The 14,852-nt window shown below is 45.0% G+C and overlaps 1 protein-coding gene across 1 annotated transcript in view; it reads right to left on the bottom strand.

Moving 5' to 3' along the window:
• LOC146020994 (intelectin-1-like) overlaps positions 1–14,852 on the bottom strand; it is a 40,349-nt gene extending 25,497 nt beyond the window's left edge. The window contains exons 1-3 of the mRNA XM_083154747.1: positions 14,817–14,852; positions 14,673–14,739; positions 4,901–5,044 (exon numbers count right to left, since the gene is read on the bottom strand). Coding sequence (XP_083010873.1) covers positions 4,901–5,044; positions 14,673–14,739; positions 14,817–14,819 — 214 coding nt within the window. The 5' untranslated portion in view covers positions 14,820–14,852. The remainder of the gene's footprint in view (positions 1–4,900; positions 5,045–14,672; positions 14,740–14,816) is intronic.

Below are 14,852 nucleotides of genomic sequence, written 5' to 3'. Positions count from 1 at the left end.
TTTGCACCTTTTTTGTGTCCTGCCCTTTTTTCCAGTGGAGGGGATTTCATCAGGAAAATGCTGCCCTGGTACAATACGGGGGCCAGTACTAGAAGTACTGGGGCCCTCAGCCTGCTGGTTCCCAAATATTAGGCCCTTTATGACTTCCTCTTGAAAGTGCATAAATGTCCCCCTCTGGCCGGTAGAACGGAATAGCACGTAAGCGTTATACAGTGCCATCTGGATGATATACACGGCCAGCTTCTTGTACCAGATTTTTGTTTTCCGCAGGGCACTGTACGGCTTCAGTACCTGATCTGAAAGATCCACTCCGCCCATGTACCTATTGTAATCCAGGATACAATTAGGTTTGGAGGTGTGGGTACTGGTACCTCGTACAGGGACGGAGGTGGTACTGTCTCCGTGAATTGTTGTCAGTATAAGGACATCCCTCTTGTCCTTATATTTGACCAACAACATATTTTCGGTGCATATTCCCCTGCTTTCACCCCTTCTCATTACTTGGGCAATGTGCGTTTTTGGGAGGCCTCTTTGGTTCTTGCGCACAGTACCGCAAGCTGCTGTACCTCTTGAACCAAGGGCCTTAAACAGGGGGATGCTAGTGTAAAAGTTATCCACATAGAGGTGATAACCTTTATCCAGGAAGGGGTGCACTAAATCCCAGACAATTTTTCCACTAACACCTATGAGGGAGGGGGGGCATTCTGGCGGTTCAATTCTTGAATCCTTCCCTTCATATACCCTAAACCTGTGGGTGTACCCTGAGGTGCTTTCACACAACTTATACATTTTTATGCCATACCTTGCCCTCTTACTGGGAAGGTACTGGCGGAATTTAACCCTTCCTTTAAAATGTATAAGGGACTCGTCTATGCAAATGAATTTATCTGGGATGTACAGGTCTTCAAATTTGGCACTGAAATGATCAATGACCGGCCTGACTTTGAATAGCCGGTCAAAGGTGGGATCATCTCTGGGTGGGCACTGTGCATTATCGTTGTAATGCAAAAATTTAAGGATAGTCTCAAATCGAGCCCGGGGCATTGCCATACGGTAAAATGGGGTGCTGTACAGAACATCTGTACTCCAATATTGCCTAATTTCTGGCTTTTTTACTATGCCCATATGAAACACCAGACCCCAAAACGTCATCATCTCTACTGCATCTACAGGGGTCCACCTAGCAAATGATGACGTGGGGTTTTGAGCAATAAACTGCTGGGCATATAAATTAGTTTGGTCCACCATTAAATTTATAAAATCATCAGAGAAAAATAATTTGAAAAAGTCAATTTCTCTGAGACCTGTGGAATCAAATTGGATTCCTGGCATGGCCAAAAACTCAGGAACCTGGGGCTCAAAATTGTCTGGTGGTGGGGTCCATACGAGATCAATTATTGGGGGGGGGGGTCTCAGCTGCTCTACGGGGGCGTCTTTGAGGGGGTCCCTCATCATCAGAGGAGGAAGAGGAGCTTAAGGCGAATCCTTCAAATTCCCCGCTTGCATCACTGGCTGTGTCAGAGTCAGAAGCAAGCAGGGCATATGCCTCCTCCGCTGAATACATTCTTCTGGATGACTGGGATGACATTTGGGATGACATTTGGGATGCCATTTTTATTTTTGTGTTACTGGTAGTGAAATGTTTCAACACGTGTATAGTGTAGGGGGGGGGTACAAACTTTATTTCAACCCGGGGGGTATGTAGTGTGTATGTAGTGTGCAGAAAAAAAAAATACTTTATACAAAAAAAAAAAAAAAAATGGAGGGGTTAAAAAAAAAAAAAATTGAAGGGGTTAAAAAAAAAAAAAAAAAAAAAAAAAAAAAGGTCCTGCGCCAAAAATTGAGCACAGATGTTGGTCAGTAACGTCCGTCACTGAACAGCGCTGAAAGGCAACAGGAATTTGATCAAAAAAAAAAAAAAAAAAAAATAGATCAACCCTGTGCCGAAAAAGATGATCAGTGATGTACGTCACTGATCCGCGCACAGCGGCCACAGGACACCCACAAAATCACAGTGTGTGTAAAAAAAAAAAATTAAAAAAAGACCCCACAGCACACACAAAAAAAAAAAAAAGGTGATCAGTGATGCGACACTGATTACCAGTGAGGGGTAGCAGGTGCAACTGACAGTGCAACTGGCAGGTATATATAAAAAAAAAAAAAAAAAAAAAAAAAAACCCTCTGCACCCCTAAAAAGTTGCTGATCACCTCAGATATAGTGATCAGCACAAAAGGCGGGGGCAGCAGACACAAAATTTAGCACTCTCCATCACTCTCTGTCACTCTCTCTCTCTCTCTATCTCTCTATCTCTCACTATCTAACACTCTATGACACTGCAGCAGCAGCAGTGACAGGTATATATATATGTATATAAAAATACCCTGCGCCCCCAAAAAGTTGCTGATCAGTTAATTTATACTGATCAGCACAAAAGGGGGGGCAGCAGTCAGTTATATAAAAAATATATAGCACAATCTGTCACTATCTCTATCTCTCTCTCTCTCTATCTCTCTCTATCTCTCTCTATATCTATAACTATAACACTGCAGCAGCACAAAATATAGCACTCTCTATCTCTCTCTATCTCTCTCTATCTCTCTCTATCTCTCTCTATCTCTCTCTATAACTATATCACACTGCAGCAGCACAAAATACAGCACTCTCTGACACTATCTCTCTCTATCTAACTAACGCTATTACACTGCAGCAGCACAAGTTCACAGGAAGTCACAAGTAACAGGATCCAGGAAGCATCCAGCACACTACAAGCAGATGAAGCAGCCAAGATATTTGCAAGGATCAGGTAAGTATTTTGCCAGGTTCTGGTCAGTATATCGCGGCAGATTGGCACGGTGACCGCACTGCACGCAATTCCAGACCGGAATGGCGTCTGCAGTGCAGTCACCGTTAGTTTAAACCCCCCTCCATGGCTGTGATTGGTCCGTCGGTCCGACGGACCAATCACGGCCTTTGGGGGCGGGCGGGGTGAGGTGGGGTGACACCAGTGTCACCCTTACACCCCGCGGTGATTGGTGCTGTACTTTACAGCACCAATCACCTCCGATCGCGTGTCACCGGCGAACGTTATTCGCCGGTGACACAGAAAACGCTGTAATTGGCTGTTCACAGAAAACGCTGTAATTGGCTGTTCACACTAAACAGCCAATCACAGCGATCGCCGACAGGGGGGCGGCATCGCAGCCCCCCCTGGGCATGCACGGACATGTCTGCTGTCAGGGACAGCAGACATGTTGAAACTGTCACCGCGTCTATAGACGCGGTGACAGTTAAATGCCATGACGTACATTTACGCCATGTGTCGGGAAGTACTTCCCGACCATGACGTAAATGTACGTCAATTGTCGGGAAGGGGTTAATAGTACGGCTGAAGTCCACCGGGAGCCCAAACCTCTCGATAGTGTAAAATAGGTGATCCCATGTGACCAGATCAAAAGCCTTCTCGGCATCTAGTGAAAGTAGTGCTTAAGGCCCAGGACTCCCAGTAGACTCCACCCATTGCATAACCGTCAAGGCCTTACGTACATTAAGGACGGAATGGCGTCCCAAACGAAGCCCGTTTGGTCAGAGTGAACCAGGGAGGGAAGTTTAAATTTAAGTCTGTCTGCCAGGATTTTAGTGAAGATCTTGTAATCTGTATTTAAAAGGGAGATAAGTCGGTAGGAGGAGAGGGTCTCTACCAGGTTTGTGGATAATTTTAAGAATGGCCACGGGTGGCGTGGGGGTGCATGTAACATTGTAAGCACCCATTAGGGTGCTTATAGAAGTTATAATCGCATCCCATCGCATTGTATGCCATATACAGTGACATACAATTTAAATTGTATAACATTGGTGAACATCGCGCAATATCGCATCGCATGCCAAATGGTCTGCGATGCGATGGGCGCCGTGATACTAGACAAGTACCAAAATCGGGTCTGATCGCATGCGATGCGACCCGATATGATAGACCCGATGCCATAAGATAAAAAAGTCGGTGGCGCCGTGCTAGGAAACAAGTACCCAAAAATGTTATTGTACAGTAGGTGTTTCTGCACAGAAACATATAAAATACAATTACAGATTTGGATACACACACAAAAAAAGTGTATTAGAATGTGATGGGCGCTCTTTAGTTGCTGAATGTGGTGGAACAGAGACAATGAATCGCTCATTTGCTGTGGGATGATCTGAATCTAGCATAGGGTTGGTGCAAGTTTCAATGGTGCAACTGATGGTAAAGACACACAAAGCAAGATTGCAGCACCTGTAGACACTGAAGGTGGGTGTCTCAGTCGTTGCACAAATGTTCCCTCCTTTAGCACCAGCATAAGCATAACTACATAGATGGGCCTGACTAAAGGATCCAGGTGCCCTAGGCTAATACACATGTAGCTCCCCTTGTAATGCTGCCAAACACACGTGTATGGGCGCTCAGGGACTCGCCAGTCATACTGCCCATGTGTAGGTAATGATGGTTATACAACTGGCATGTATGATCTAATGCTTGTGGCGTGTGAAGGAGACTTTGGCTTTAGGCTGCCCAGCTGGCGCTGTAGCACAAAGTACATAAAGTAATGGTTCCATCAGTCACCTTAAGAACTTTAACCATCACAGGACATCAGGACGGGTGATAGCTGGGAAGCATGGAATAAATTAGTGCATTAATTTTATTCCTTAGCGGTCACCTGCAACACCCCCCCCCCCCCCCCCCCCCCGCAGTCCTGGCGCCCTATTTATTGGTTATTCAGGCCCTGTTTGCAGATACATTTGAAGCAAAAGATTCAAGGAAGGCTGTGACTGCATCCAAGTCACTCTGGTACCTATGAGGAGGAAGTATCCCACCCCCTTCATCATACCCCGGTTTTCCCTCTCAATCTGCCCCTGCACATTACTCACCTTTGGCACCACAGTGAGCCTGCTTGATTTCTTTGCAGCTCCGATACTTATTAATGTTTGATTTGCTGAAACAATCAGAATCCTCATTCCAGCAGGCCAGTAGATTGAGGATGCTCAGCTTCTTCTCATAAAGGGCGGGGTTATCTAATAATATATGATAAATGTTAGATGTTACAGAAAGTTGGGGAGCAAGGCTCCGGCCTTCATGACTGGTTGTAAAAGACTGAAATCACATATAAAGGACCAGGATGTGCTTCTAAAGGGATTCCCAACAGTATGTGGATGTATGGCCCTTCACATGAATCATTCTTTTTTATTAAGATTAAATATTTCCTAAAACCCCTAAAAACTGAACATTTCCTACAACAGTCTGTACTACTCCCTTCAGAGAATAGATATTTTGTGGGTACCATTTAATGAAGCGGCCAGTTGAGGACCTGTGAAGCATCTATTTCTCAAACAAAAGACTCTAATGTACTTGTATTATTGCTCAGTTGTTCACCGGGGCCTCCCACTTCTTTCTGCTCTGATTAGAGCCTGTTTGTGCTGTTCACTGAAGGGAGTAGTACACACTGTTGTAGCAAATGTTTAGTTTCTTGGCAATTTCTCGCATGGAATAGCCTTCATTTCTAAGAACAAGAATAGCCTTTTGAATTTCACATGAGAGTTCTCCTTTTCTGGACATTTTGAGAGTATAATCCAACCCACAAATGTGATACTCCAACTAGTTTAAAGGAATAACAAGCAAACCCATTTTCAGCTATGCTAACATAATTGCACAAGGGTTTTCTTATCATCCATTGGTCTTCTAAGTGCTAACACAATTAGCAAACACAATGAACCATTAGAACACTGGAGTGATGGTTTCTAGAAATGTGCCTCTATACACCTATATAGATATTCCTTTAAAAGTCAGACATTTGCAGCTAGTATAGTCATTTATCACATTAACATTGTATAGAGTGTCTGGTACTTGTGAGTTATCTGGACGCCCGATTTCAAAATCGGGTCGGATCGGGCACATCGCATCGCATCGCATGCGACCATCGGATGCGATGCGATGACCCGATTTTTCCATAGGAATCAATGTTAAAATGGACTGAGTCCATTTTAACATGGAATTCAATGGGAAAAAGGGGTCCTTTTCATACCCCTACTATCCAAGTGGGCATGGAGTTGGATATAAACCTGTGGCGAGCGTAGCGAGCCACCGAGCCCGAAGCGTGGCGAGCGTAGCGAGCCCCGCGAGGGGACACGGAATACCGTCCCCTCGCGGGGCTCGCTTCGCTCGCCACGCTTCGGGCTCGGTGGCTCGCTACGCTCGCCACAGGTTTATATCCAACTCCATGCCCACTTGGATAGTAGGGGTATGAAAAGGACCCCTTTTTCCATAGGAATCATTTTAACATTGATTCCTATGGAAAAATCGGGTCATCGCATCCGATGGTCGCATGCGATGCGATGCGATATCGCATCGCATCTGATTGTATGCCTTAACTTAAGGCATACAATCAAAAAATCGGGCGTCCAGATAACTCACAAGTACCGAGTGTCTTTCTATTTAATTCAATGTTAACTTCATTGAAAAAAAAAAAAGTGTTTTTCTTTAAAAAACAAGTGACCTCAAACTTTTGAACGGTAGTGTAAGCCAGTGGTGTCAAACTCATGGCCCTCCAGCTGTTGTGGAACTACACATCCCATGCTGGCAGACATGGGGCACCTGGCTGTGTGGGTGCTGGGTGTCCTCCTGGGTGGGGGGGTTGCATGCCTCCTACTCTTCCCAACTCAACATCCCCAAACTGCTGCTTTTCACCCGGGGGACCCGGATCAACTTTATATTGGAGGTGACAGAGGGGTGCTACAAGTGGTGAGTGACCCTCTTCCTACCCCCCCTCCCCCCATGGGTGCAAATTAACCCACCTCCAACACCCACCTGTGTGGTCCTCTTATTGCTGCTTCATTCATTCATTTATTTTGTCCACCTAATTTGACACCATGGTTCCATAGATGTGTCAGCATGCACCGTGACTAGTATTGTGCCAAACAGATCGGTATAGTGCCACAGACTGATGGGTGAAGGAGGGATGAATGCTGCCACCATAGGGTGCCGGGTACAGGAGGACAGATCTGTGAAACCTGTGCAGGTATGTGGGAGAGATGGGGAGCCCAGGACCTGAAAAACTAGAGGCCTGTGAGGAAGCCTGAAACTCTGAGGAGAACCAGGTCCCTGCACAGCACTGACGGATTATAGTCTACTGTTACTGACCCCCCTCCCCATCCCATTCACAGTGTCCCAGTGTCTCCCTGTCTCCCCTAACCAACCAGCCCACTACACCCATTTCACCACCCCTGCAACTAGAAACCACCAACTTGCCTGTCACAGTAATACCCCCCTCCCATCCTGCCTAGAGTCCTCTATTCCCTCAGTGTCCTCCATTCTAGCCTAGCGTTCCCCACCATCTCACCGACTGCCCTAGCCCAGTATCCCCTTCTTCCCTCGCACAATTCCTCTTACTGCCACACTATGCTTCTCCATCCTACACTGCATCTACCCACGTGTGTGTGTGTGTGTGTGTGTGTGTGTGTGTGTGTGTGTGTGTGTGTGTGTGTGTGTAGGAGGGGGGTGAAGGGTGCAGCAGGCTGAATTGTATTAAGAAACCTTGCACCTTATGTGTAATGGGCATTACAGCATGTGGCGTTATGTGTAATGGGTATTACAACGTTCGCCCCGTTAAAATGTTCAATGTGCATTATGGTGTGTGGTATAAGGTTAGGCTGCGCCCCCTTTTAGCTGTGCAAGAGCCCCTCTTACTACAAATTGGGGGGGTGCAAAACATGCCTTTGCTCCGGGCGCCGTGGCACCTAGCTACACCACTGCTTTCACAGCACGCATGCCGGCCGTGCTCCCTTCTGGTTGCCCTCTCCATGAGAGGACAGACTAAATGTTGGCAACCCTGAAGTAAAGAGAAAGTGGTATAGGGACATATTCATTATTATGTGAGCCAGCCCCCAGAAATAAAGAATCCTTTAGAAAACAGTCAGAATTTATATTTGCCCTGATGTATCATTCCTGATTGCTGGGACAGTGACTCTGACGGGAGCTCATCCCGGTCATCAGCGAGAAGTAGACTGATCGCATTATGATCATATTACTGTACTTCCTGTGTTGAGTTTTAGGAATCATATATCTCTTATCCCAATAATAGTTATTGAGATATTATAACATACACACACATATTTGACATCTGCAATTATATTCTAATAGACTTTACAATACAATATGCAGAGTACTTTTCACAAGAGTTCAAGTCTGATATTTACAGGCAAGACAGACAAGACAGAAAGACAGACAGACAGACATGGAAGGAAAAGCAGGTGATGGACGTGCGGCGCTGATTCCTTAGCACCACTCCAGCAATGGACTAGCTCAAACAGGGTACACCTGGGGCTAGTGCACTATATCCACAATATAAATAGCAGCCACCTCTCTGAACTCTCGGGACTCACGAGAGGGGGAAGAATCTGTCAAAAAGAAGGACAAGAGGGGCGCTCCATAGTGCATAAATGACAATTTAATAACAACATATAAAAACACGGTCCAGGAAAAGCAACACTGTACTCGTACCGAACCATGCAGCGCTGTGGGCTGGGTACCACAAGATATTCAAATTTTGAATGCCAGGCAAAGCTCCTACCACCAAACGCCGGGGCACCGCTGGAAACCACGAACCACCACTGGGGATCACCGTCAACAGGTGTCAGTGTATCGGGAACCACACGGGAACAGCTACGGAGGAGGGAGCCGGGCAGCAGTTGGAGCAGACGTCACAGGCCCCGCCCTAACGCGTTTCGTAGTACAACTTCGTCAGAGGGCGTGGCCTGTGACTGACGGCTCGCTGGTTAAGTAGCAGTGACCAACCAATCAGTGCGTTTATGGTTTTTAACCTGTATCAGCTGTGTGAGAGCTTTGCTAAGTAAATCACCTGGACACAGCCCAATATAGCAATAAAATGTGAACTAATGAAGGAAAAAATATCCACAAACGTTCACCACATTAAAAGTATATATAAATATTGAACATGGGAATTAAAATTATTTGTATATATTATCTTTAGTAAAACAAGGTACACGCTGTAGAGTGGATGGTCACCGTAGGCACATACAATAAATTTACAAAGGGATCAATTATAATTGCAATTACAATCCATTTTGAACATTTTCATAAAACATATCAATTGATAACCGCTAATTACAGTGGAAAAATTGATACATAATGTGCAGTATGCAGAGACAAAAGAAAAAATATATGTATACATATTATCAAAACCTGGGAGGATTAATATATTGTGGATTTGACATATAGTCAAAATACACTAAGATAAACAGAGAAACAGTTTCAATACAGGAGAAAAAGTAATTATTATTAAACAGGAGGAAGAATTGAGTCTGTTATTATAACAGATCATTCTAAGCCGCTTCATAGGACATATTACTTGATAGTCACTAAATGTAATGAAAGAATTCATACACACTATCCAATCTCCATAGGGCGGGGCCTGTGACGTCTGCTCCAACTGCTGCCCGGCTCCCTCCTCCGTAGCTGTTCCCGTGTGGTTCCCGATACACTGACACCTGTTGACGGTGATCCCCAGTGGTGGTTTGTGGTTTCCAGCGGTGCCCCGGCGTTTGGTGGTAGGAGCTTTGCCTGGCATTCAAAATTTGAATATCTTGTGGTACCCAGCCCACAGCGCTGCATGGTTCGGTACGAGTACAGTGTTGCTTTTCCTGGACCGTGTTTTTATATGTTGTTATTAAATTGTCATTTATGCACTATGGAGCGCCCCTCTTGTCCTTCTTTTTGACATATATATATATATATATATATATATATATAGACTGTGTAATGGAAAAAACGTCACTCCAGGCTCTTGCTGCAAATAAAAGACTTTATGCGTCTGTGTGCCTACGGCGTTTCGAGCCTTATGGCTCGTCTTCAGGACATTAACTGTTAATGTCCTGAAGACGAGCCATAAGGCTCGAAACGCCGTAGGCACACAGACGCATAAAGTCTTTTATTTGCAGCAAGAGCCTGGAGTGACGTTTTTTCCATTACACAGTCTATATGTACCAGAGTTTCACTCTGGAATAACGGGCACCCGGGCCAAGTATTTGGAGTCAGCTGAGAGGAGGCTTTCAGTGCCGGACCCCTGCACAGTCTATATATATATATATATATATATATATACACACACACACACACACACACACACGCCTCCTTGCTTATATTACATAAAACAACATTACACAATTGACAGACTCAGACTGCTACGACACTGACATAAATTATACCGGCCGCCTCTCACTCCAGCCCATTCCTTGGTTCATCTCGCTTCTGATGTCTTCTCACTGCCTCACATCTCTCTGGATAGGGTGAGTGTCTGTGTGCGCGTGTGAGTGTGTCAGTCTATCTACCTCTTTCCCAGTGGTGCAAGTAGAATTTTTTTCTTGGTGGTACTTATAGCCTCCACCAAAAATGGGCATGGTCATGTGTCATCAGGGGGCATGGTCACACAAAGCTAGAGGAGTGACTAAATGACAATAGTGGCGTGGCATCAGGACACAGGGAATGAGAAACAGGGAATGACTGGGGTTGGGTTGGCTCTTGCTTGGGGGAGAGCCAGGCAGCTTGTGCTTACAATAGTGGAGCCTGCTCTTCATGCTGTCGGCGCTGCTGATGCCTGTCAGTGTGACAGGCTAAATCAGCAGTAGCCGGTAGCTGCATACAGCACCAATCATAACGCTGGGTGGGCGGGCTGCGGATGCATTATATTTATACTTAAAATGAAGATAGAAACGACAGTGGATCAGGGGTAAGTGGTACTGCGTACCTGCAACATATTTTTTACAGGTACTCCGTACCCCCTTACTTGCAACACTGCTCTTTCCTTATATCACAAATTAGTCCCTTTGAAGTAACCCAGTTTAAACGGTTGTATCCTGTCCCGCAGTATAACTGGACAATAGCTAGTTTGCATTTGCCAAACATATACAGTCTGTGCTAACTAGTATATGCTTAAATACCCTTTTGTCTTATTGTTCTGTTCAGGGCCGGCGCTACCCACTCAGCAGAGGATGCAAAGCAGGTAGGTGCTGTGCAGGAGAGGCGCTGTCCCTGCTGTGCATCCTCTGCTGTCCTCTGTGCCTGCCGGCTGCTGCTGCGCCTGTCACACTTCATCACAGGCAGCAGCGCCGGAGGCATAGAGATCCCTCCTGGCTCATTATCAGCTGGTCATCGGCAGGGTCCGAAAGGGGGCGGAGCTACACTGGCGGAGGGGGCATGGCTACACGGGGCAGAAGGGGCGGAGCTACAAGGGAGCAAGGCTGACTGAAGACACCAGGAAACAGGAGAGGATGAGCTGCCAGTGCCACCATTGTAAAGTGTGAGTGTACTAATGTCGGTAACTGATGCGGGCACTTATGTAGGCAGCACTACTAATGTCAGCAACTGGTGTGGGCACATGTGTAGGCAGCACTACTAATGTCGGCAACTGGTGTGGGCACATGTGTAGGCAGCGCTACTAATGTCGGCAACTGGTGTGGGCACGTATATAGGCAGCGCTGCTAATGTCAGCAACTGGTGTGGGCACATGTGTATGCAGCACTACTAATTTCAGCAACTGGTGTGGGCACGTTTGTAGGCAGCACTACTAATGTCGGCAACTGGTGTTGGCACGTGTATAGGCAGCACTACTAATGTCGGCAACTGGTGTGGGCACGTGTATAGGCAGCACTACTAATGTTGGCAACTGGTGTGGGCACGTGTATAGGCAGCACTACTAATGTCGGCAACTGGTGTGGGCACGTGTAGAGGCAGCGGTACTAATGTCGGCAACTGGTGTGGGCATATGGTTACACAGTGCTACTACTGTCGGCAACTGGTGTGGGCACTACGTATAAGCAGAGGTACTACTTTCAGGCAACTGGTGTGGGTATGTGTATAAGCAGAGGTACTACTGTCAGCATCTGGAGTGGGTATATGGTTACGCAGCGCTACTACTGTCGGCAACTGATGTGGGCACTACTTGTAAGCAGAGCAACTACTTTTCGCAACTGGTGTGGGTGTTATGAATAAGCAACGCTACAAATGTGGGCATATGCAGGAGTACTCGGGGCATTATGTGTAGCATAATGTGTGTCAATGTCATATGGGCATTATAGTGCATGGCATATTATGTAAGGGGAATTACAGTGTGTGGCATAATGTGTAATGGGCATTATGGTGTTCTGCATACTGTGCAAGGGGCATCATGATGTGTGGCATTACGAATAATGTGCATTACTGTGTGTGGTTACTATAATGTGTTATGGGCTTTGAGGTGTGAAGCATAATGTATTATGGGGATTATGGTGTTATTGGTACTTTTATGTGACCACGCCAATTCCCCATGAAGCCACGCTTCTACAATTTTGCGCGCGCTGTCCCTATTTTTTCACACATGGCACCAAAATGGCTAGTTACGGCACCTGAATAAGATTGTGCTACTGTGTAGTGTAATTTGGAGTGGGAGCATTATTGTGTGGCCACACCCCTCCCTTTGTAAAGTTTGGGTGGGCGCAAATTTATAGTTTGCAGGAGGGCGCCGAACCCCCTAGCACCAGCCCTGGTTCTGTTATTTGCATCCTGGGGTGGTAAGTACATTACTTTGTTTATACTTGGTTAATAAGGATGTATGGAACTGGGGGAATCAACATATCTCTATCTGCTAATTAGCATGCCTTAGATATTTTGTCTCCTAAATTAATTAAATTGCATTTGATATGATACAAAGTGGTCATTCATATTATTTAGTAAAACACAAGCTATACTACAATGTCTAAACATTAAACTCTGATATCCTAATTATTAAGCTATTCCTACTTTTATATACACATACATAATATATACTATGGTTAAAATCACATTACATTAAAGAGGGTATAAAACAATATCTATATTTCTATGCAAGCCACTTGCCTATATGGTAACACCTGCTGTGCCGAAATCACAGGCGAGGTCAGATCCCTCACCCAAAATATCATGTGAAGGTAGCCCATATGACATTAGATGTGGCTGTTGCTGGAAAAGTAGGGACTGCATTGTTACATTTTGGGGATACTTAGGGGTAAATTTGCACAGATGTGAGTCACTCAAGATGGGATGTTGCTATGGGCAAACATCTATGGGATACAATCTATTATCTTCAATAGATCCTCCCATCTTCAATAGAACTCCAATTTTAGTAAATTTACCCCGTATTTATTTACAGTTTCTTATATAGCGCACACAGATTCCGCAGCGCTTTACAGAGTATAGTTATTAGCAAAAACACATAACGAATTACAGCACAAGACAGTTTAGGACAAGTACATGGTTAATATGGATAGTTGCATCAGGGGACAGGACACTGAAGCAATCATCAGGGTGGCAGAGGTTTATATATTCTAAGAAAGGCACATGAGGAGAGAGGGCCCTGCCCGTGAGAGCTTACATTCTAAAAAGGGAGGGTTAGACAGACAGGGGTGACACAGAAGGGAAAGAGGTGAGCATAAACAGTAGGTTAGGATGAGAGATGGTCAGGTTTTATGCAGGAGGGTGGAAAGAGGTCAGCTTAGTCCTTGATATTTAAGTCTGAAAAAGAGCTGGGTCATCCAAGAGTAGACAGCAGAGAGACAGTTGGAGAAATGAGTGAGGATAGAGGGAGAGAGATCAGGAGAGGAGAGGTAGATTTCAGTGTTATCAGCATAGATGTGATAGTGGAAGTCGAGTGAGCAAATAAGCTCACCCATAGAGGACATGTAGAGAGAGAAGAAGAAGAAGAAGAGGGCCAAGAATAAAATTTTGGGGGACACCTAAAATCAATGGAAGAGCAGGGGAGGTGAAGACATTAGAGGTACAGCTGGGCATTTTCAAAACTGACAGTGCAAATACAATTATTAACAGTGATAGTACAAGTTGTTTGCAGATGTAAAAATGATGATATTATGGTTGAGTAGCCAGATTAAGCAGCCAGAGGTAGTATGTCGTGAGAAGAAATTGAACTCACTCAAAGCAGTCTTTGGTTTTCTCAGTTGTTGCTTCTGTTTCACTTCAGTGTAACGCCAGTATAACGCCACAGTTATATTTTGATTATGCCGCACTTTAAAAATGATGCACTCAAAACTATTATGCACACAGCTAAACCATGCACACAGCCTATGTAATGATCTTTAAATGCATCTGCACTCATTAATTGGACTCACCCCACCCAATCCCAACTACAATGAATGGTAATAAAAGGGGCTTACATAAACATCCATGTATTCCAAGATAGCATGTGTCATTAAGAGTTATAAGATATTCCTCCCTTCACATAGGCAACAGAGATTTGCTTTTTAACTTGCAAAATTAAGTGTGTCAAAAACACATTTCTGATATCTAAAGCAGTGTGCAGAATGATCAATTACCAAAGCATTTAAATACATCCAGCACCTGAGGTGTAATCATCTGCAGCCCAGCCAGACCAAGTATGTAGAATGCTGGTTACCTATGACAATATCATATCAATCTAGGACAGAGGGTAGAATCATCTGAAGCCCAGCCAGACCAAGTATGTAGAACCCCTTAATATTTGCTGGTACCAAGATGAGCACGTTACAATTTAGGGATCAATACAATGTAGAAACATCTTCATATCTGACAGACAGAATAACAGATTATGCGCTATATATGTAAATATTAATAGAATTGACTCACCACATGAGTCCGGAGCAGTGACTAGGCCGGCCAGCATGGCCACCAGCAGAATGTACACGGACACCTCCTATAGCAGAACATTTATTAATACATGTATAATACAGATATAAGTGCTCCATCACTCAGCAGTAAGTAGACTCTTACCATTCCCTTACTCGCTGTCCTGTGGAATGATGCTGT

Source organism: Crinia signifera, chromosome 7, assembly GCF_055691185.1.
Source record: "Crinia signifera chromosome 7, ASM5569118v1, whole genome shotgun sequence".
Lineage (NCBI taxonomy): Eukaryota > Metazoa > Chordata > Amphibia > Anura > Myobatrachidae > Crinia > Crinia signifera.
Note: the sequence above shows the minus strand (reverse complement) of the source record. Positions and strands in the feature narration are given on the sequence as shown.